At 31.0% G+C, this 24,577-nt stretch overlaps 1 protein-coding gene and 1 long non-coding RNA gene across 3 annotated transcripts; both read right to left on the bottom strand.

Annotated features, from left to right (window-relative positions):
• Positions 1-2,728: 2,728 nt before the first annotated feature.
• On the bottom strand, positions 2,729-15,459 carry LOC107926124 (protein disulfide-isomerase 5-3; the record flags this gene model as incomplete). Its single annotated transcript, XM_041074668.1, has 13 exons — positions 2,729-3,041; positions 3,865-3,942; positions 4,534-4,695; positions 5,699-5,920; positions 6,040-6,159; positions 6,270-6,336; positions 7,373-7,429; positions 7,672-7,746; positions 7,840-7,880; positions 8,275-8,332; positions 8,459-8,643; positions 14,314-14,371; positions 15,359-15,459. Coding segments are annotated over 13 exons (1,302 nt in total), but the record flags the coding sequence as incomplete, so codon positions are not given.
• A 746-nt stretch (positions 15,460-16,205) lies between these two features.
• On the bottom strand, positions 16,206-19,062 carry LOC107926125 (uncharacterized). Of its 2 annotated transcripts, XR_001692153.2 has the most exons (4): positions 18,567-19,062; positions 17,984-18,157; positions 17,396-17,491; positions 16,206-16,903 (listed from the first exon to the last, which is right to left on the bottom strand). It is a non-coding gene; the product is annotated as an uncharacterized lncRNA (long non-coding RNA). The 2 variants fall into 2 exon arrangements; XR_001692154.2 differs by lacking the exon at positions 17,396-17,491 and having other exon boundaries at positions 18,567-19,061.
• Between the last annotated feature and the right edge of the window lie 5,515 nt (positions 19,063-24,577).

Below are 24,577 nucleotides of genomic sequence, written 5' to 3'. Positions count from 1 at the left end.
AAGACATTAAATGCGGTTTTATGCTTTTATTTTTATTAGTCTCCCTATTGTTTCTCTGTCTTTTTGTCTAAATTTTAATCACCACTTTTTTCATTGTAATTAAATTAAACTCTAAAAAATTATAAATACTGAATATTATTATTTTTATCCTAATTTTTTTTATTTTTTTAAGTTAATATTATTAAAATTTAGAACATTTTAGTTTGATGCAGTTTAAATATTTTTCTTTATACGAATAACTTGCATTGATCTTAAAGCTTAATATTTTTAAGCACCAATAAAGTTTTGCCACGTTATCAAATTTTAAAGACATTAAATTATTATTATACATTTATTTATATATAAATTATTTTATAGAACCTTCCCACCATCATATTATTCATAGTCATTTTTTAATTATTTAATAACATTTCAATAATTTTTTTCCATGTCATTGATAAATAATTTTGGTAATTTTTTATGTTAAATCTTGAACTCAAACCTGTAACCTCGAACTCTTGAACCCCAAACTTAAAACACAAACCCTAAACATTAAATCTCGAACCCAAACCCTGAATCTCAAAATTTAAGATTTAGAGTTCAAGTTCAAGATTCGAGGTTCAAGATAAAATAATTATCAAAATTATGTGTCTGATATGGAAAAAATTGTAAAAAAATTACTATTTTTTTTAAATTTGGTTGCACAAAAAATAAAAAAATATTAACTTATGAAAAAAATGATTAAAACTTGTAAAAGAATGAAAGATAATTGTTTATAATTTAAAAAATAAATTATTTTAAGTAATTTAATTAAAGTTAAATTAAGTTGGAGAATATATTAAATATAGATGAATATATAATATGATGTTAAAAACTATGGTTTTAAATATGATATCTTAATATAATTTATTTCCTATAAATAATGTAAAAAAGTGCATGGAATAATAAAAATAAAAATATTAATTTAGTAAAAAATTATTTAAAATTAGAAAATTTTATTATATTGATATTTTAGTTTTTTTAATAATTTTATACACAAATTTAAATTAAACAACTAAAAATCACTGTTTAAAATAAATAAATAAATAATCTAGAAATCGAATTTAAAATCGATATACATTATTCAATGAATTGATGAACATAATTTTTATATAGTAAATATTTATTTATATCTTATAGTATATCTTGTTGAATTAGTGTTACGGATTAAATTAAAAATAATTTAATAAATATTTTTTTTAAAATTGAGAAATTACTTACTTAAAAACTACAATGACATTTTTATCATTTATTATTTTAATATACAATATTTAAATAAAATAATTAAAAATATCTAAACATAATTTAGTATTAAATCAAGTAAATATTCTTAAAAATATTAGTTAAGTACGGAGAAAAGTATTATAGAGGTTTCTATATTAAGAATCGAGTTATATTTTGTCCCCTTAAAATATAATAAATTATTCCTTACATATTAGATCAAAGAGTAAATTGATCATTTCTGTTAAAAAATTCGATCATTTGTACTGTTAAAATCTAACGCGGCTGATAGAATAACTAAACAATGACATGTAACATGTCATGTGTACATTATACTAATGTACAATGATTAATTTTTAACAGTAGAAATGAATAAGATTTTTAACAAAAAAATAAATTTATTTTTTAATTTAATATATAAAATTTAATAAATTTATTTTTTAATAGAGAAAATAAAATATAATTTAATGTTTAATGCTAAGATGTCTATAATATTTTTACCACTTATGAATGCATATTGTGGAAAGGTGTTGACCATTTCTTCTTGGAGCCAAGTCAATAACCATTCTTCATGACCAAGCAAAACTGGTGAGCTTACCAATGAAAAAAAAGTAGTTGTACCTAAAAAAAAAAAAAAGTCAAAGGCAGTCTCTTCAAATTTGTTTTGAAGTTCAACATTATTAATGTAATTTTCCTTTGAAACAAACAGAAAATTAAAATTCCATTATATCTTTTTGAATTAATTTCTGCACAATTTGAAGATATTCATAAAACACTTGAAGATGAGTAAAATTTACATCAGCTTGATATTTTCATAAGAAGACTATCAATAAGTTTATCTGTCAAAATTAATTCCACCAAAAAAATATTATTAATATAAATTTTGAATCTAATTTAATTTAATTGATGATATAATTAATCAAATTCAAAATATTTATATAGAGTGATTTATATTTGAAATATTTCAAATTTGAAATAATTTTAAAAAAGATTTAAATAATTTGAATTAAAATAATTCGAACTTGAAATGATTTAAATATGAAACAATTCAAACTTAAAATTTAAAGTTTCTGTTTATTTCGATTTAAGGAATAATTCTGGATTTGAATCGCTTTGAGTTATAATTATTTTGAGTTTCAAATCATATTTTTTAAGTTAAGTTATTATGAGATCGAATTGTTTCAAATTCCGATTACTTTAAATTTATATCATTCTAAATTATTTAAATTTTTCCGGATTTGAATTGTTTCGAATTCAAATCATTTAAAATTCATATCAATTTTCTATTCAAGACAATTTGGAATTAAATTACTATAGATTCAAGAATTTGAGTTATACGAATTCGGATTGTTGCTCAGAAATGTTGAATATGAGTTAAAATTAATCAAATTAAATTTTCAATTTTGAGAAAAAACTTGTTCGAGGATAAGAATTGTACCTTCGGGTTGATTTCCCAGCAAATCAATGAACTTGAAGAAAAAGAAAAAGGTAAGAATCAACAATATTTTCTCAGTAAAAAACCATACATGGATTACGGTTGGGGTTGATTTCCCAGCAAATCAATGAACTTGAAGGCAAAAGTAAGAATGAACAATATTTTCCCAGTAAACAAGCAGAAGCTAAAATGGTTACATTTCAACTGTGTTTTTCCATAAAATCATCCTCATCACTCGTTACAAATCTTTACATAGTAACAAAATTGTCTCTCTTTTTTTGCTTGCCTGTCAAATGTTTTTGCCTATCTCCATTTTTTTCATCAGCCTTATTGTATTGTATAAGATTGAATCCAAAATCCCAGCAACCTGCAATCCGTGGAGAAGATTTATGAACACTAGAGTTAAGGTTGTAATTGAGTCTAGCTCAACTAAAATTTCACTAGAAATTTAAACTTGACTTAAATTTAATTTAATTTCATTTTTAAAGCTTAAACTTGGTTCAGATAAAAATCGACCTCCCTCAAACAGGCTGGATGAAACTCGTTTACCTATTAAAAAACCAGCTTGATGTTCATGCTCAACTTCAATCTCTATAGTTCACTAAAACCCAAGCTAGACTTCAAATTGAGATTTATCTAGAATAATAGATTAAATAATTCTCAAATAATTTGTTACTTTATTTTTATAATGTCATTAGTTAATTCAAATAATTAATATCAATAATTAATGATATTTGAATCGGACCGGAACAGTTAGTTAGACTAAAAATCAATCAATGTATCAGTTCAAAAAATGACATTAAACTGTTTGAATTAAAAACTGGTACGAATCAATTGAATTGAATTTTAAAAAAAAAGTTAATATTTTAGTCGGACTGTCGAACCAATAACTTGATTAGTCGACTACTGATCTGGTTCTAAAAACATTGCCATTAACTATTTTGATTAAAATAATAATACAAGTTTTCTTTTCTAAAAAAGGTCCTTTTAAATCATCCTACTAAAAAAGATTTATTGTTATTAAGAAAAAATATAAATTTATATTTTAATTGAATTAGTTAATGATATTAATTGTTTAGATAAACTATTAATATTATAAAATAGATAATCTAAATTTTAAACTAGAGTATAATAGATGAATCAAATAAAAGATTCCGAAAATGATCCAAGAAAGACTGTAAGATACTAACCGTGAAAACACCTCCAATTATAGCGCAAACATTGGTGAGAAAGTGTGACAATGATTTTGGGTTTTCGGTTATTAAAACCTGTGTAACAAAAAGGAAAGGAATATGTCAAATTTTGCTTCTTCTTCTTTTTTTTTTAAATTTAGTTTTAATTTTTTTGAGTTAAATTTGACATTCAATTTTTTAAAAAGAGTCGAATTTGATCATTAATCTTTTAAAAAAAGAGTTGAAATGATGTTTTTTAACAAGAATACAACTAAAATGTTAAATTTTTAAACACAGCAACTTAGGTAATACTCCACGAGTACTTCATACTAATTTATTTTGAATTTTTATAAACATTTTATGTACCTAAATTTTGATTTTTATAATTTTTGAATTATTTGTTGATGAAACCATGACGTGCACTTGAACTGTTATACGAGTTGTCAAGTCAATAACATTAAAAATTAATATTTTAGAGATCATTAAAAAATATAATTTGACTCTTTTATAAAAAATTAAAGGTCAAAATTAACTCAAAAAAGAATAAAAATCAAAAAAAAAATATAAACGTTGAGGATTAAATTTATTATTATACTAAAAGAAAATTATCCAACTAAAGAAAAAACCAGAAGGATTGAAGGTAAAAACCTGGTTAAATGTAATTAAGCAGTTTTGAAGAATAATTACCTGCATTGGAGATAACCAGAAATGAAATTTGGCAACAGGCATGTTTACGCTTTGTGCCAGACTGCTGTGTGCTGTGTACTCGTATTGCTCGATTAACGAACTTTCATGAGAAGATTTGACCGTAACCACCTCTGTTTTCACTACTTGAAGGTAATGTTCAATCTGAAAAAAGTAATTAAGAATGGTGATGCTTGTAAGTTTAAAGAGTTTTCTTCTAGTTCCTGTGGCTTATCTTTCAGATTTTACACCATATTACAAGGTTTTTTTCAAATCTATTCATTCTAAGTCTTTAATTTAATTCTAAAATTCAATCAAATCAATCAAAATACAAATTTGATTCAATCCAATTTTATTTTTAAAAAGTCAACAATTTAAATTTGTCTAATCTAAACTTGAATTAATCCGAACTCAAATTGTTTCAAACCCTAATTTGATCCAAATCTAACACAACTTGAATCTAAAGCGTTTTGAACCTAAAAGACATGAACATATAACCTGAATTAGAAGAGGGGACTAGAACATTAAATATCTGACTTATCATGACTAAATTCGAAAAACTCAAACCTCAAACCTAGTTGACTTGAATCTAAAAAAAATTAAATTCAAAACGATTTGAACTTGAAAAGATTTGAATTTAAAATTCACTCAAACTTGAAATGATTCAAATATGAGACTAACCAAAATGAAATGACCCGGAAAAATTAAAACTCAAATTGGATTAATATAAATTGGCCCGATTTGCCCAATTGATTAATCTAGTTTTTCTAACGGCTTAAGCTAAATTCAAAATGACTTAAACTCGAAAATATTTAAATTTAGAAATAATTCAAACTTAAAATGATCCAAATATGATACTAAACAAAATAAAATTTAATTTGAATTAATATAAATTAGCCCGATTTACCCAATTGAGTATCTAGTTTTCCTAATGGCAATTGCCATAATTTCTGCTGAAGAGTCACGCTATAGATTATAGATTCCTAACGAGTTCTTAGAATACAATATTGTTATTGTGGTTTAAATATGCACTTAGTATCTTACTCCACCAATTGATTGCTTTGTGGAAAAAGGTAGATAAAAAGAAGATTCACGGTCAACACATTGGCACTTAAAATGGAAAACGCGCAATTGAAACAGAAAGTATCATATGAAAGAATGAACTTACTGTAACATTTGCGTCTAAATCCTGGTGATTAATGAATGATAGACCGTTCAACTTGTCGTGGCTTCTACCGAGATACGGTATTAGTCGCTTCACATCACTTAGTACTCGGGGTGAAATTATTTTACCAAAGGAAAGATGGCCAATGACATGAGACATGTTCATTTGAGAAGAGTCAAAAGAATGGGCTCCTGAACGAGACGAAATGATAAGGTTGCCAGGAACCTGCATATTGCAACACCAAGTGCTTTCAGTTTTTAAGAAATAAATAAATGATTGGACAGACAAATAATACGTAAAATAAGTCCAATTGTCAGAATCTAATCTGGGATTGTAATTATCACCTTTTTCACACGCACGTATCCTTCAATTCTGCATCCTCCTGTCAATGGTGCTGGTCTATTCTTCTCTAAAGCCGGCTTCTGGTTCTCCAATGGAGTAGGTGAGACCAGTTCTTCCATTGCCTGGAAGAAACGACGATTGCAATGGTTCATGCATGCACCTTCATCTAATATGGTTTCTGAAACCGATCAGTAATTGGAAATAGCCATTTTAAATCAAATTTTAGGTGTACCTTAACCAGTGAGTCTGTATCACGATCTCCATAATAAGATTCATGTTCATGGTGTCCATCGTCATCCCTAAAGTACTTACAAGTCAGGCAAGGAAAATCCGCATACAGAAGGTTCAGCCTCATTAAATAGCTAGGAAGAAATAATCTTCTAGAATCTAGAGTTCGTGGTCAAATGAATGTGGAAGGTTAAAATAGGACATATACGAGCTTCATATACTCCTTTTTGGTTATTAATGCCTCTGGCAATAGTGGTGTCCGATTATTCCTTACAGAATCACTGCATGTGGAGAAAGTTGTGGAACTAAGCAAAATTGGCTAGTAAGATTTTAAGGCTTGCTCGATGAGATGTTTTGGAGAGTATGACTTGAGGCTCATATACAGATACTGTTATGAATTCTACTCCTTAACCCTTATCCAGAGTACAAGTGCTCTTTTTCTCTTCCTTTCCTCATTGATCAAACTATGCACTTACAATTAAGTTTGCAAGTATAGCAATTTTTTACAAAAATGAGTTATATAAGTGTAATTTCCATGAAACTACTATTATATCTACTATCTTCATAACTTCTCTCCCATTATACACTACAAATAAATGAACATGATTTCGTTCACTCTCATCACTCATAATTTATAACATGTTCTTGTGAATTAACCTATATTCCTCCCGTCACTTGTTTTATAACCATTCTTTGGGGTTAACTATTTTGGAAAGGCTATAGATAGAAGATTCAAAATTTTAAATTTTATTTAGGAGATTTCTTTTAATTGTTTAGCAACCTTAACACTCCAAAATTCTTTCTACAGCGTTCTTTTTACAATTTACAATAACCAATGTAATTCTTATCTTTCTCAGCCTCTTATTTGCTTCCATCATCACTGCCTGTCACCTTACTTATTTTTCATAAACTGCTCCAATCTTTCTCCATGAAATCTATTTTACTAAATTGTAACGTTTCGTACCTCTACCGAAAGAATCCTTTACAGTTTGTTGAGTAACAAGCAACGGTAAGAAAAGACAGAACCGGGGGGGGGGGAGCGGGAACAGGACATTAAGTCATTGACATAAGGCTAGCAAAGATATGTACAATAATATTATCTTTTACCACAAATCACTGCCTTTTCGGAAAATGCGAATGGATGGATACCCTTGAACGTGATGCCTGTAATGAAAAGAACACAGAACAAGGAAGCACACAGTAATTAGAAAACAAGAGAGAGAAAAAAAAATTAAACTTGTAGGAAAGCTATGGATAAAATACAACATTTGAAATAATTCTATATTAGAAGCAAAACAGTATTGTTTAAATAAATGAAGTGGTACCTCTAACACAAGTTAGTGGTCAAATAATGACATATAATCATATTCTAAGACAAAAAGTGTCAAAACAACAAAAAAAAATACCTCTTACATAAGTCAACTGCTTCGGTGCAATCAACTTTTGCCAAAATAATACGTCCATCCTTGTCTGGATCATACCTGTAAAAACAAAGGGCGCAAATTTCTGTGCTAAATCAAGAAACTGTGTACACACTAATTCTTTTGGAAAAAGAAAAATACGCCTGTTCAGACCTTTCTTTAATTATCTTTGCAGCTTTCTCCCACGATGATCTCTGAAACCAAAGAAACATTGTTGAGGAAACTTATAATAAGCTAAGAAGACACTCGAGCTCAAAATCCTAAAAAGGAACAGCTCTATGCTCATTATAAAGGAACAAGAACAAAAAACTAAGAAACACAAGAACAAAAAACTAAGAAACACCTTACATCAGAGAGGATAATAGAGGGTCATTACAATACTCACTTATCAAAAAAGGAAAAAAAATATATAGCTGGTCATAATATAAAAGTACATAATCACAACATTAGTTAATTGAAACAGAAGATATGGCAACTACATCAGCATCCTGTACAAAATTAGTTATGAATGATTCCTACACACAGCTGAAAAGCTAGACAATAATGCTTTCAGCTAGTACTTCAAGACAAAGATCATGCATGGATTACCAGGCGAGTGCTCCAATAGCACCAAGGAGCAAAAAAATTGACGACCAAAATTGGATGCCTGCAAGAAAGACATTAAAAGCAAGTAGATAGAGGTATTACCAAGATTAGAAATTAACAAAGAAAGCACCAAAGTGGGAATATACACACATAAATTAAATGGCTTGCGATTTTGTATTCAACTTACTCCTGTGAAAGTTTGGCAAAGCTATCACTATTCAATGATACGGAACCCTCAACAGCTTCATCATCAACTTCATCTCCGTGCTGACTGACGTGTGGAACAGGTTCTGAATGAAACTCAATAGCCTTGTGCCTTAATTGTGGATCTATAGAAAACTTTCGAATCGTTTTTGTTATATTCAACCTGTTCTGAAAACAGAAAGCACAAATTTAGTCATATGGACCGAAGTTTATATGTCAAAATGCCATCGAGGAAAAACATTCAGGCCTCTTGAAGAATGGAGTATGAATATAAATATTGACAGGAAAATATTTAAAAAATACTCAGGCATAGGCGTGTGGTATATTTCGTTTTCTTTAGCATAAAAATATTACGATATAAATTTACGAAAAAAATATAGGGAACAAGAATATAGCTTATCCAAAATTTTCCAGACATAATCTATGCCAGGCATTTGAACTTTGAAGTGCATTATTAAGTTTCCAGCCGGTAAAACATTTTGGAGCAAGGGCAAGATCCATCTTGTTGCGCGGAAGCGTGTGAAAGAGTAAAATTATTGTACTGAAAAATCACACTAAGTTCAATTCCCAGGAAAGAGAGGTGGATCACGAGGATCGCTTACATACCAGATCTTTCCTAGCCAGAATATCCCTCTATCGTAATTTAATAGCACAATAAATCACTACAATGACACTTGCAAAATATGCAGAACAAAAATAAAGAACACTAGAATTTTAACGAGGTTCAGCAAATTTTGCCTACGTCCTCGGGCACTACCAAATATATTTCACTCCAAAAATACAAGTGAAAGTTTACAAATAGGGAGAGAGAACAATTGCCTTAAGTAGAGAATGGCAAGTGTGGGATGAAGAAAGTAAGAAATGGTTAGGCTTATTTATTGTTGAGGTTCAAGGATCAACTTGCAATGTCCCTATACAATTAGGGACCAAAATTGCAATTATCCCATGCCAACTTTTAACCCAACTTGCCAACCAATTTTACTTTCTACTTTCGGTGCCCACCCTTTTTGACTTTTCAAACAATGGGTGGGTTCCAATAATCTCCACCTTGAAGATTTGATTAGGATAATCTTATCTTTACACAATTCTTTCTGCCTTTGACAACAATACTTGATAGTGCCTTCTTCAACTGTTAAACTTGCAGGATATTAATCAAGTTCAAACAATGTTCGAACTTGGTTGCTGTTACCACCTTGGTCATCATATCCGCGGGATTATTTGCAGTCTTGATCTTCTGAAGACAAATTTTCCCCTCTTCAATAATTTCCCGCACAAAATGGAATCGTACGTCGATATGTTTTGTACGTGCATGATAGACTTGATTCTTTGCTAAATGAATAGCACTTTGACTATCACAATACACGTTAATATGCTCCTGAACCAACCCCAAGGTTTTAGCCATACCTTGTAACCAAATAGCCTCCTTTACAGCCTCTGTTACAGCCATGTACTCGGCTTCTGTGGTTGGCAATGCAACTGTAGACTGTAGTGTAGACTTCCAACTTATTGGTCCTCCAGCAAGTGTAAACACATAACCGGTGGTTGATCTTCGCTTGTCCAAATCACCGGCATAGTCAGAATCAACGTACCCAATAACACCTTTACCAAGTGTATTATCCTGCTTGAACAGTAATCCAACATCCACGGTCTTCTGAATATACCGTAGAATCCATTTCACAGCTTGCCAATGTCCTTTTCCAGGATTATGCATATACCTGCTCACTATACTAACTGCCTGTGAAATGTCGGGTCTTGTACACACCATTGCATACATCAAGCTACCCACTGCATTAGAATACGGAACTTGCAACATGTATTCTCGTTCCGTATTCGTCGAAGGAGATAGTTGTGCAGAAAGCTTGAAATGAGAAGCCAACGGGGTACTTACAGGTTTGGTCTGCTCGTTCATGCTAAACTGCTGTAGTACTTTCTTCAAATACTGCTTCTGAGACAAGCTAACTCTGCCATGAGCTCTATCTCTACATATTTCCATGCCAAGAATCTTCTTAGCTTCACCTAGATCTTTCATCTCAAACTCGAGATTGAGTTGAGTCTTCAATCTCTCAATCTCAACTTTGCTCTTAGATGCTATCAGCATATCATCAACATATAAGAGCAAGTATATGAAAGTTCCTTCTTGTAGCTTCTGAAAATATACGCAATGATCAAATTTACTTCTTGTGTACCTTTGCCCTTTCATGAACTGATCAAATCGCTTGTACCACTGCCTCGGAGATTGTTTCAATCCATAAAGCGACTTTGTCAGTTTGCAAACCCAATTTTCTTTATCAGCAACATTGAATCCATCAGGCTGAGTCATATAGATTTCCTCTTCCAAATCACCGTGTAAAAATGCTGTCTTCACATCAAGCTGAACTAGTTCAAGATCATATTGCGCAACCAAGGCTAGCAAAATCCGAATAGACGAATGCTTCACAACTGGAGAAAACACTTCATTGTAGTCTATTCCTTCTTTCTGAGCGTAACCCTTTGCTACCAATCTAGCCTTGTATCGAATTTCATTTTTACCAGGAAATCCTTCCTTCTTTGCATATACCCATTTGCATCCAATTGCCTTCTTTCCCTTGGGCAGTCTCACCAACTCCCAAGTCCTATTTTTATGAAGAGACTGCATTTCTTCATTCATAGCTTGCTTCCACTTTACACCATCAGAGTTACTTATTGCTTCTGTGTAAGTGGAAGGAACATCATCATCTGCAATTGGAAGTGCATAGGCCACCATATCATCAAAGCGAGCAGGCTTACGAATCTCTCTTCTTGGCCTCCTATATGCAATTGAATCTTGTTGCTGTAGAAGTTCTTGGGTCGAAACTTCTTCATCATTTGTTCTTTCAATATTAGCTGGATCATCATTAACCTTTTCAAACTCCACCTGCTGCAAAGTACTACTGGTTTTGTCATCCTTTTGTGAATCCTCGTTCTTCATCATGGTTGATTCATCAAAAGTTACATCTCTACTGAAAACAATATTCCTTGTATCAGGACACCAGAGACGGTATCCTTTTACACCACCAGTTATACCCATGAATAATGCTTTCTTTGCTCTTGGGTCTAACTTAGATTCTTTTACATGATAATATGCAGTGGAACCAAAAACATGTAAAGAATCATAATCAGTAGCAGGTTTACCAGTCCATATCTCCATAGGAGTTTTTCCATTTATTGCAGCTGATGGCAATCGGTTAATTAGATGGCACGCATATGTAACTGCCTCAGCCCAAAATTCCTTGCCCAATCCAGCATTGGACAACATACATCGAACTTTCTCTAGTATAGTCCGATTCATGCGTTCTGCCACCCCATTCTGCTGTGGTGTATCTCGAACAGTGAAGTGTCGCACAATGCCCTCATCTTGACATACTTGTAGAAATGGATCATTTTTGTACTCAGTACCATTATCTGATCGAAGTCGTTTGACCTTTCGACCTGTCTGAGTCTCCACCATCTTCTTCCACTTCAGAAATGCATCCAAAACTTCATTTTTTCTTTTCATTAGATACACCCATACTTTTCTTGAATAATCATCAAGAAAAGTGACAAAATAGTGCATACCTCCCAAAGAAGCCACTTTGGTAGGTCCCCACACATCACTGTGAACATAGTCCAGAATTCCTTTCGTATTGTGAATTGCTGAACCAAATTTTACCCTCGTCTGCTTGCCCAGAACACAATGTTCACAGAATTCCAATTTGCAAGAATTTGCACCTTTCAACAAGCCTTGCTTCGCCAAAGTCTGCAAAGCTTTTTCACCAGCATGTCCCAATCGCCTATGCCATAACCTGGTAGCCTCTGAATCTGCATCTTTCGCAGAAGCTGTTGATGTTGATCCAATAACTGTACTTCCATTTAAATAGTACAAGTTATTTCTTCTAGTGCCTTTCATCACCGTCAATACCCCAGCTACTACCTTTAGTAATCCATCTCTCAAAGTGATTGTGAGCCCTTTAGATTCTAGGGCCCCTAATGAGATGAGATTTTTCTTCAGGCTGGGTACGTAGCGAACATCTGTCAAGACTTGGATTGAGCCGTCGTGATTCTTCAATTGGACTGTACCCACTCCCATTGTCTTACAAGCACTATCATTGCCCATAAGAACAATTCCACCTTCTAGCTCTTTAAGACTAGAAAACCAGTCCTTATTAGGACACATATGGTAAGTACATCCTGAATCCAAAATCCACTCATCCGTTTGACATGCCATTGCCATGCCAACCAAGCTAAAGTCTGACTCCTCATCATGCTCCGCTACACATGCATTAGAAATAGCCTTGCCCTTTTGTAGCTTAGGACAATTCTTTTTCCAATGCCCTTTCTCACCACAAAAGGCACATTCATCTTTGGCGGGTCTCCCTTTGGACTTACCCCTTCTACCAGGTTTGCTGCTGTGTGAACGACCTCTTACTGTTAAGACTTCTGCAGTTGTATCTCTGTGATCTCTTTTATCTTTCTTTCGAGTCTCAGATCTATACAACGCACTACAGACTGCATCAAATGTGATTGAATCTTTCCCATGAAGCAATGTGGTGGTAAGATGATCATATTCATCAGGAAGGGAATTCAACAACAATAATGCATTGTCTTCATCTTCAAATTTCTCATCCAAATTTAGCAAGTCTGCTAAAATTTTATTGAATGAGTTCACATGGTCATTCATCGACATACCGGGTGCATACGTGAACCGAAAAAGTTTCTTTTTCATATAAAGCCTATTTTCAAGACTTTTCGTTAGAAACTTTTCTTCCAATGTATCCCACAGCTTCTTCGCTGATGTCTCCCTCATGACGGAGTACTTCTGCTCTTTGGCCAAACATAGGCGGATTGTACCACACGCCTGTCTATTGATCTTGGCCCACTCCTTGTCATCCATCTTGTCAGGTTTTTCTTCAAGGGCTATATCCAGCTCTTGCTGACATAAGACATCCAGGATCTCACACTGCCACATACCAAAATTATTGGTACCGTCAAATTTCTCTACTTCAAATTTTGCATTTGTCACAGTAGTCCTTGCTGATGACGATGCTGCTGCCATTTTTCTCCTCAGTCCCAACTACTGTATACGTGAACAGTCCCGTATACGTGAATAGTGCCGTATACGTGAATAGTACTGTATACGTGAATAGTGCCGTATACGTGAATAGTACCGTAAACGGTCGTATTCCCCAAGTACGAACCTGGCTCTGGTACCAATTGTTGCGCGGAAGCGTGTGAAAGAGTAAAATTATTGTACTGAAAAATCACACTAAGTTCAATTCCCAGGAAAGAGAGGTGGATCACGAGGATCGCTTACATACCAGATCTTTCCTAGCCAGAATATCCCTCTATCGTAATTTAATAGCACAATAAATCACTACAATGACACTTGCAAAATATGCAGAACAAAAATAAAGAACACTAGAATTTTAACGAGGTTCAGCAAATTTTGCCTACGTCCTCGGGCACTACCAAATATATTTCACTCCAAAAATACAAGTGAAAGTTTACAAATAGGGAGAGAGAACAATTGCCTTAAGTAGAGAATGGCAAGTGTGGGATGAAGAAAGTAAGAAATGGTTAGGCCTATTTATAGTTGAGGTTCAAGGATCAACTTGCAATGTCCCTATACAATTAGGGACCAAAATTGCAATTATCCCATGTCAACTTTTAACCCAACTTGCCAACCAATTTTACTTTCTACTTTCGGTGCCCACCCTTTTTGACTTTTCAAACAATGGGTGGGTTCCAATACATCTCTTATAAGATTTAGTGATAAACAGGAGCATAAGTTATCCTTTTCAATAAAGTTAAGCAGAAGAAACACATCTGATGATAGATTCTTACAGTTCCCAAGGCATCACTCACGTCAACAGATGCAAATTCACATGAAACAGCTGGAAAACTGGAGATCAAAAAGAATTGTCAGCCAACCTAATTATCTATCATTAAAAATAAAGCTTGAAAAATGTTAAAGGATATTGAAGAAATAAACATACATATTAAGATCACTGAAACCGTAGCAACCTATGACAGCTTTGAAGAAAATCAATTTAGTCATGTTCAAATATGCATGCATGGTTAATTGGCACGTAGCAACATAAAGCCAACGGTTACCAAAAATCTGTCTAGAACTCTCAAAAGCAGCAAAAAGTACCCCCTGGAACCACAATATGATGTAATCTTATCGTTTATTTGCTAATCAAGCAAGAATAATACAACAGTCTTTTCTTGCTAAGCTAAATTGACACCAAATATGAGATCAAGCGGAAACTTAAGTATCGTCATGTTCTCAACACCTGAAATTCAATACTTTTCAAGCCACTACTGCCCAGTACACTGTCTATAAAAGTATATATACAAAGAAATAAAAATTTATATAACCACCTGTTCGATCTGCAAAGTAAAAATCCCTCTGCTTCTAATTTGACGTGAAGTTCACTTGGACCTTTGATATAGTAGCAATAAACAGCTATTATCACAGTTCAGCCAGGAATCATCCATGTACATGTACATTCACATATAGTGTATATATATACACTAATAGATATACTCAACCTATTCTTTCTTCTTCATTTTTTAACTTTTTAAACAAGACCGGACAAACAACCATGACAGGCAACATGATGATGCCTGTCAAAGTACAAGGCTAACTCTCACAGGACAAAGATTACCTCAACTTATTCCTATTATCTTTAATAAATGAGATAAAGATGATGCATCCATAAAGGAAATTGGGGGAAAAAAGCCAACAGCAGCTGTTACTTCAAGACCCAAGATCAAGACTGTATGCTAGGACACTGCCACATAAACCTAAAGACTTTAACTACATAGAGGCTTTCCAACCTAATGAGAACATCAGATGAATTCAATGTACAGAAAATGAATGCACCTGATGTTAAAATCAATGCGTAAAAAGTCCCCATCAGAACTATTGTCAATAATAATAGATGTCGAGGTGCTGACTGTTAAATATTTATTCAGTTCCTGCAAAATATATATCGCAAATTATAATTAAGGGGAATGGCAACGACTACTGAGATAAAAATATGTCAGATAAATGTTGTTTGGATAAAAAAAATCAACTCTACACACCAACCACGTCAAATCAAATCGAAGTTGAAGAACAGAAAAGCTGCCTACCATTCCAAATAAAAATATCATAGCCAATGCAGTTGCAATGGACAACCATCACTACACCAAAATAGGCTTTTAGCGGCGCTTTTTTAGGCCTTTAGCGGCGCTTTTTAGCGCCACTAAAAGTATTTGCGGCGCTTGTGAATGCCGCTATTGAACACGTCGCTAACTTTTGCGGCGCTTCTCCCACAAACGCCGCTAAAGACCATGTTCTTTAGCGGCGCTTTTCCCATAATCGCCGCTAAAGACCATGTTCTTTAGCGGCGCTTTCCCACAAATGCCGCTAAAGACTATGATCTTTAGCGACGCTTTTTATCTCAAACGCCGCTATAGAACAAACCTTTAGCGACGCTTCTCGCAAAAACGCCGCTAAAAACATATCATGCAAAAAAATTATTTTAATTAAATAATATTTATTTTTATGATAAATATTATATTATGTTTTATTTTTTTAATTTGAACTTTAAATATACTTTTAAGGATAAATAAAAAATTTATTTAAATTAAATTTTCTATGAAAATGATAAAAGAAGGCAAATAAAGAAAGTTTAAATAATAATAAAAATTAATAAAAGTGAGAAAATATAAATAATTAATAAAAATTAAAAATTGTAAACCTCGAAATTTTAGTAAAATCAACACCAATGCAATTCAAGCCATTGTTGAGTCTAATACAAGTGAAGAAACTAAGATCCTAAGAAGAGAATCCTATTTTACTAACAGCAGTAAAATATCCATACTTTGTCCAGTATTTATATCGAAAAATCAGATCGGAAGAAGCAATCTCTTTGCACACCACTTCAATTCCTAGTAAGGCCTTCGAAAGTAGTTGATGAAAGCCGGCATACACATCCGATCAATCAGCTTTTAGTTTCAGAATTTCCTTGGCGGTCCTTAAATGAAAATAGGGAACATTCACAGATTCCTCACCAGTCCACCACCTATCGAAATCAACCACAAGTCGTGCGGTCCCTAAATTTTCTGGCAGTATGGGAAAGAAGGGAAGTTGGTTTTCTGCAATTAAAAAAATTTTCTTTGCTGCTCATAGCAATTTGGTGTGACTTTGTTTTATCGCTAAATTTGCTGCTCATAGCAATTCGATTCATACTTTAAACTTTACTATGTATATTTGTAAAGTTGATAATCACATTCATTCATACTTTGCTGCTCATAGCAAGCACCTGCTACAAGACACTTTAATGAGGAATAAATCAAGGAAAATATAACAAAGGTATCCACTTACGATTCTTCTAAATCAATAACTTTAATAGCAACTTACTTGTTCAGTTCCTTGTCAAACCTGAAAATCAGGAAAGGCATCAGCTATCCATCTCATTTTCATTAATCATGATTCACGATTTAAAAAGCCAGAGCATATGCAACATGATTACAGGTAAGAAATGGGCATATAGATGTGTTGCAGTACAATTAGAAGTAATATTGCTGAGTACAAGGGCTAAATAAATCATTGAACATTCCAATTGGCCAAGTAGATTTTACACCAAAGGAAGGTAAACCATTGCAATCACAATTCACAAGTAAAACATAGACAACAATAAAAAAATTCCAATTTTTGCTATTAAAATTCCAGACAATTTCTTTACATGATAAACAAGAATGCTAAATCAAAACATAGCATCTATGATAAGTTAAAATGTTAAAAGAATTATTAACACTAGAACAAATAGATATTCAGATGAATCACGTGTTACGAGACCCGATTCCTCACAAAGTTAACATAAGTTTTATCACTTAAAAACGTAGTTAAAAAACCACCAAGAGAAGCACACACTTGTTGCAGTTCAGCATGTTTCATTAGAAGCATTAAATCCCCATACGAATGAGATGTTTGTACAACATTGAGAGCACTTGCCATAGCTTGACCAGTCTGCCGACAAACATACAACTTAATCAATAATCTAGAAAACCCGACACTACATATTTTAAATCATCTAATAAAATTATTAATTTTTCAGTATTATTAAAGTAGAAACCATTTTAAATGCAGAAGTAAATGGTTTCAACTATAATTCAGACAGAAATTCAAATTTTCAGAGAACACATGAGAAAACAAAAGGACAAAAGAAAAAAATAAAAGAGTCAAAATTCCCAAGAACGAAACTTAAAATCTTCTCTTGACTACCCTTAAATTCCATTCTTTTATTATTAAAGTTGAATACCCAGTATGAAAAAAAAAGAAAATAAAAGAAAATGACAAGCAATAATTTGAGGAATATTTATTTTTCATCAGTAAAATTGAACACCCAAAAAAACCAGATTTGTTAATAAACCAAACACACATAAAGAAACAGAACACAGCACAGTTCTGGAAATCTAAGAAGTAAGGGAGAATCAACTTTCCTTTAAAAAGAAAACCAACCTTTCCAGCTTAAAACAATACTATTTGTTTTGTCCGTCGGAGGTAATTGATGACATTCTGCAAACCAGAATCACCATGTGAATCTGGAATAGAACTTTCAGCAAGTGCAGAACCACGGTCTTTCTCAGCAAACTGAATATGTATAGCTTCAATCCGGCTGTGTAATATCTTGTTCTGAAGAACATATGACAAAAGATCATATTAATAATCATAGAAAACTGCATTTTTCTACTCTTGCATTAAAATAAAACTACAAAATATATTCTGGTTTGCAAACAAATCAAGACTGCAAAAATAAAATAAAATAAAACATACCCACTATCACCTAGAACAATTACAGAAAATGTAGAAATATAACTTAGATAAAAACCAACCATACTCTCGAGCAGGATAATTTGCAGAAGAGATTTCAGCAGTTCGTTTTAGATTGTCTGAATGGCATATAGCTATAGGCTTGCATTTAATTTGTTTTTTTTTCTAGTTTTCCACGAAAAAAATGATCGGTTATTTCCAAATTTTTTCTTTCACTGAAAATAATCTCAAAAAAATATATACTGAAAGCAATAGAAATAAAAAAGAACACCTATTGAACAGGAGGAAGTGCGGCTCTTTTTAGTTTTTCTCTTGACATTTTCCCTTGATATCCTCTTTCACTTCTTGTTCTTCAATGGAAAGAAAGTACTGATTTTTCTTCTTCTTATTCAGAAGGATCTGATTTCTTTTTCCTTCTACTGATTTCTTATTCAATGGGAAGTTTCAGTCTTCTCTTTCACCTCCTCTTCCTCCGGTTTCTTGCCATCTAGGGTTTCCGTCGCCATAGAAATCACCAGTAAAATTAAAAGGAAACTATACATTCCCTTGAAAGCCTAAAATTAAAAGAAACCTTAACAGATTGAGAGAAAAGGAGTAGCGATGGTGAGTGAATTCAGTGCAGTGAAATGAAAAGGAAAAAGAAGGGTGATTGGCGTAGGTGTATTGACTTGGTGTTGCTGGAAATGGGAAAGTTGGGGGCAAATTTTGAGATAAAAAGGTAAAAAGAATTAAGTACAATCTTTTATTTGGGGGGCGCACGGAGATGAGAAGAAGAGGAGTAATGAGCGGGTAACCAAAATAATTTTTTCGGAATTGGGCGGGATTTTAATTAGTTTTTGCGGCGTTTTTCATAAAAACGCCGCTATTTTTTATCTTTTGTACCATTCGACAAAAATAATCTGTGAAATATTTTTTGTGGCGTTTTTAAAAAAAACGCCGCTATTGCTAATCTTTTGCGGCGTTTTTCTAAAAACGCCACAAAAAATTATTTCATTTTGAATAAAACGCCGTCATTTTGTTCTGTTAAAATTTTTTTATTTTATCAGCTAAAAATTATTAGTTAAGTAATTTTATAAAACATTTATTATTATTATTTATAAATTGATTTTTTATAAAATAAAAAAAACTAAGTACTCTCAAAATAAATATTTTATATTTTAATAAGAAAACAAATAATAAAATAACTGTAATTAATTATTAAGTTAGAATTATCCAATGTAAGCAATCACTCTCTCAAATATCAAATTTCTATTAAAGATTGAAACGTTAATCATGATTTCAAATTATTATTTTCCAATCTAATCTCCATTTTATTAGATATATTTTTTTCTAACTAAAATATAATTACTATTATTTTGCTTTTATTTATTTATCAATATAATTACTATTAATACTAACTAAAATATAATTACTATTATTTTACTTTTATTTATTTATTTATCATTATTTTTTAAATCTAATATTTAAATATATAAATTAAAAAACACCAATTAATCCTAAACCCTAAATCGTAAAATAGAAACTCTAAACCCCTAACCCCTATCTCCTAAACCCTAAATCATAAAACAAAAACTCTAAACCCCTAACCCCTATTTTACAATTATATAAGAACTTAATTGATATATAAATTAAAAAATACTAATTAATCTAAACCTTAACCCAACCCCGAATATCTAAACCCTAAATCACTAACTCTTAACCTCTAACATCTAACCCCTAACCCCTAACTACTAACCCCTAAACCTTATTTAATGCTAAAATCAATTTTCCAGTTTTGTTATGCTAAATTTTTTTTATAAATTAATTTTTATAAAAATAAAAAAAACCAAGTACTTTCAAAATAAATATTGTATATTTTAATAAGAAAACAAATAATAAAATGGTTGTAATTAATTATTAAGTTAGAATTATCCAAATTAAATAATTAACTATATATCCATATCATTTTTATTTTTGTATTTTTTCTTATAATTTGGTCCTCTCCAAATAAATAATTATACTTAAATATCCATATCAATCTATTACTTTTTTTAACTTATTTATTAATTCTATTTAAACTAATATTTAAATATATCAAATGGTTTAGATTAATTTTTTTTAAATATAAAAGCATTAATTAATTGTATAAAATTTTATCATTTAACAAATTTCAAGTAAACCTTAACCTTAAACCCTAAATTAACCATTCAATACATATAAAGTCTATCTATTATATATCTCTTAAATAATTTAAACTATATACTCATAATTTCAATATATTTGATTTATTATTATCTCTTTTACAATTATATAAGAACATATTTAAAATATAAATTAAAAAATAAATAATCTAAACTCAAAACCTTAACCTGACCCCGAATTCCTAAACCTTAAATCTCTAACTCTTAAACCCTAACATCTAATCCCTAAACCCCTGACCTCTAAACCTTAAATCCCAACCCTTAAACCATAAACGCTAATCCATAATCCCTAAATCCATACTCCCTAAACATTAAAATATAAACTCCTAAATCGGCCTTAAATCTTAAATTAATCATATACCCTAACTAAAAACCCTAAACAAATTTATTATTATCTCTTTTACAATTATATAAGAACATATTTAAAATATAAATTAAAAAAATAATTAATCTAAACCCAAAACTCTAACCAGACCCCCAAATCCCTAACTTTTAACCCCTAACACGTCTAACCCCTAAAGCCTTAACCCTCTAACCCCTAAACCTTAAATCCCAACCCTTAAACCATAATCTCTAAACCCATACTCCCTAAACTAAAAACCCTAAACTATAGTGATAATTAATTCAATATTTTAAAATTAATACTATTTCTTTTACGATTATATAAGAAAATTTTTAATATATAAACTAAAAAACAATTAGTAATCATGTACCCAAAAAACTTTAAAATTATTTTAAATAATAGTATTTTAATTTTTCCATGTGTTTTATTTCAAATTATTTCTATCTGTCATTATTTTTCTGAAGATTTTAAATATTCAATTAGAAATAAATTGAATTTCATTTAATATAAATAAACCAATTAAGATAAAATGCTTTTAGCGGCGCTTCTTAAAAAACGCCCCTAAAGACCAGAGCTTTAGCGGCGCTTCTTAAAAAACGCCGCTAAAGACCAGAGATTTAGCGGCGCTTCTTCAAAAACGCCGCTAAAGACCAGAGCATTAGTGGCGCTTCATCAAAAACGCCGCTAAAGACTAGAGCATTAGCGGCGCTTCTTAAAAAACGCCGCTAAATCGCTAAAAACTCACGAAAACGACGACGTTAGGTTTAGGTTTTTGCGGCGCTTTTTGTAAAACGCCGCTAATGCTCATTTTTAGTGGCGTTTTTAGAAAAGCGCCGCTAATACTCGATCTTTAGCGGCGTTTTTTATATAGCGCCGCTAATGATTGATTTTTAGCGGCGTTTTTTATTCAAACGCCACTAAAAACGCCGCTAAAAGTCTGTTTTTGTGTAGTGCATGCACTCGATACCGATGCCTCTGTCAAATCTCTAGGGAATTTCCTGCAGAAAAAGAAAATAATAATTGATGAAAATCATACTACCACGACACTTAACATTTACTTAACCATACAATAGATATCCTTGAAAAAAAACAAAAAACAAAAACAAAAAAAACTTTAAGAAAAGGAATTTTAACCAAGAATTTCAGCAGATGACTTATGCTATAATTGGTAACCTCAACGTGAAATTGAAATTTGAAATGCATGTATAAATTAAGGTTAAATTTTGAATTCATTGCTTAATGTATATATTAATGAATTTAAAAGGTAAACATAAATGTTATATTTACGTATATTTTATTACACAAATTACACTATTTTGAATTTGAAATTTAAGCTCTCAAAAAACTTAATCAGAGAGATAAACCTCAATATCTTTGAACGAAGAATTTCAGCTCATACGTCACATTACTAACGAAGTCTTAGCAACCAAACAAGAATTCATCAAATTCATTGAAACGGATAATAAACCGAAGCTAGCAGGTAGCTTTCATTTTCCAGTACATAAATAAATAAAAAAGAACTTTCAAACCTTATAAAATGCTTAGATCCATAAAAAAATTTCAAACTTAAATTAATTCGCATCAATCATCGTAAACTTTTAAAAGAAAGAATGCGATCTACGAACCTGTAAAAATCAACGGCTTTGAACTTGCTTGAAGAAATCATGGCTGATATTAATCATTCAAAATCAGATTTCAAAAGAGAAATATTTTTGAAATGAATATATATATATATAAATTAAAAACAGAAATTTAAATTCCAAGAAATCTGGCAATTGAAAAAGAGCATTCTTTCCGAATGGTTGTACGAGGGAGAAGCAATAGCGTTTAAGTCTCGTTCCTTTTATACGTGGATTTCTTCTTCTTCTTCTTCTTTTCATACTTTTATTATTTTATCTTTTTTTTAATACAGGTATTCTTTTATATAGCTAGCACTAATTAGACCGACTGGATTACCCATTCAAACCTAAATGTCACTCCAAATTTGATAAGGTTTGAGTAAAAATATTATATCAAAAAAATAGATTTGAGAAAAAAATTAGGTTCAATTAAAATATGAGTTAGACTCAAGCTTGAACATTTAAGATCCGGCTCGACCCATTTATAAGTTTATAATATTTTATATTATGCAATTTATGACACATTAAAAAAACCTATACTAAATACAAAATATTACTCTAATATAAACATTAAAATAATATTAAGATTACTATATAAAAATTTTCAATAAATAAAAAAGGTATAAAATTATTAAATATTAAAATAATATAATATAAATACTTTAAAAAATAATATGGACGAGCCTAAAATAGAATTAGGTTAGTCTTTTGCAAATATAGACGAGTTTGGGCAAAATTTTTTGCCCATGTTTTGGATCAGGTCGAGTTTGGACAAACATAAAGTATGTTATTCTCGTACTTAGGCTCGGCTTGAACCCGTCTCAACCCGGCACACGAGCACCTCCAACTGTAATTGACTACAAACAAGGCTAGCTACATTTTGCAGGAAAATCAAAGTGTTGTTCTTTAAAGTATGCTATGTAAGATAAATGAGGGCAAATATGAGTAATAATTTCTTTTTGAATATTTCAATATTTATTTAGGTTAATTATTAATGAAACTTAGTAAAAAAAAGATTATTAATATTTGAAAGGTAATGTAAGAGGTTGAGTTAAGGTAGTTAGTATTCTATTGATGGCTACATTGTTTTTTATAAGAATCAGTGCCTATCATATCGATCTGTTTTGCTGTATCGTTTTAAATTTATCGATATTTAAAAAATAATTAATATATATAATTAATATTTACAAATATCAAATGAATGATATTAAATAAATTTCAGATGTAAAATATTTATGCGTCAGTTGATCATGCACAATGTTCCTGACGGTGTAGTCAAAATTTGACAGAATGGGCCGGTGTGACCGACACAAGCCGAAATCCTCATTGGTGTGGAATAGAGATCAGTTGGGTGTTTTGTTTTACTACTTGAACAGTATGCATCGACAAGTGCAATTAAAATCGATGCAGAATCGATTACATTACGGTGAGTACTCGAATTGGGTTGTTGAAATTACTAAATGAAGCCAATACAATACAGTGGTAAAGCAAGGAACTTTGTATTGGAGGGTCGAAATGAAGTTAAAAATTTTTGGAAGGGCCAAAGTTAAAAAATATTTATATTAAAATGGTTGAAACTGAATTATTAATATTTAAAGTGGCCAATAATGCAATTTTTACATATAATTAAAAAGGGCAATATTGAAATATCTCTTATTAAATTAATTAAATTTAAAATATTTACAAATTTTTTTCTTACTTTTTCTTCTCTTTTTCTTCTTTAATGTCACATTTATTTTCTTTTTATTTAATAGGAAACATTGAGATTTTTTTTTCCTAAAAACCGGTAAATACATTTATTTTACTTCTCATTGTTTCTATATTTATCTATTAATTATTTTATTTTATTTTATTATTTATGATATATATATAAAACTAATTATTTATAATTTTTACTCAGTAAGTATCCATAGGACTAGTATTTTATTAAAAATAAAAAAATTAGGCCATAAATAAATATATTACTCTAAAAATAAAAATTGTGAAAAACGATATACCAAAATTTATTGATGTCGATAAGTACTAGTATTAGAATAAAAAAAAATATGTCCACCAATATAGTGTTAATAATCTTGAACACAAATATTTTAAACAAGACATGACGAATTATTTGGCTCTCAAATTTTACAAAAAAAAATAT

Source organism: Gossypium hirsutum, chromosome A08 (assembly GCF_007990345.1).
Source record: "Gossypium hirsutum isolate 1008001.06 chromosome A08, Gossypium_hirsutum_v2.1, whole genome shotgun sequence".
Lineage (NCBI taxonomy): Eukaryota > Viridiplantae > Streptophyta > Magnoliopsida > Malvales > Malvaceae > Gossypium > Gossypium hirsutum.
The sequence above is the reverse complement of the archived record's forward strand: the minus strand, read 5'-3'. Positions and strand labels throughout refer to the sequence as shown.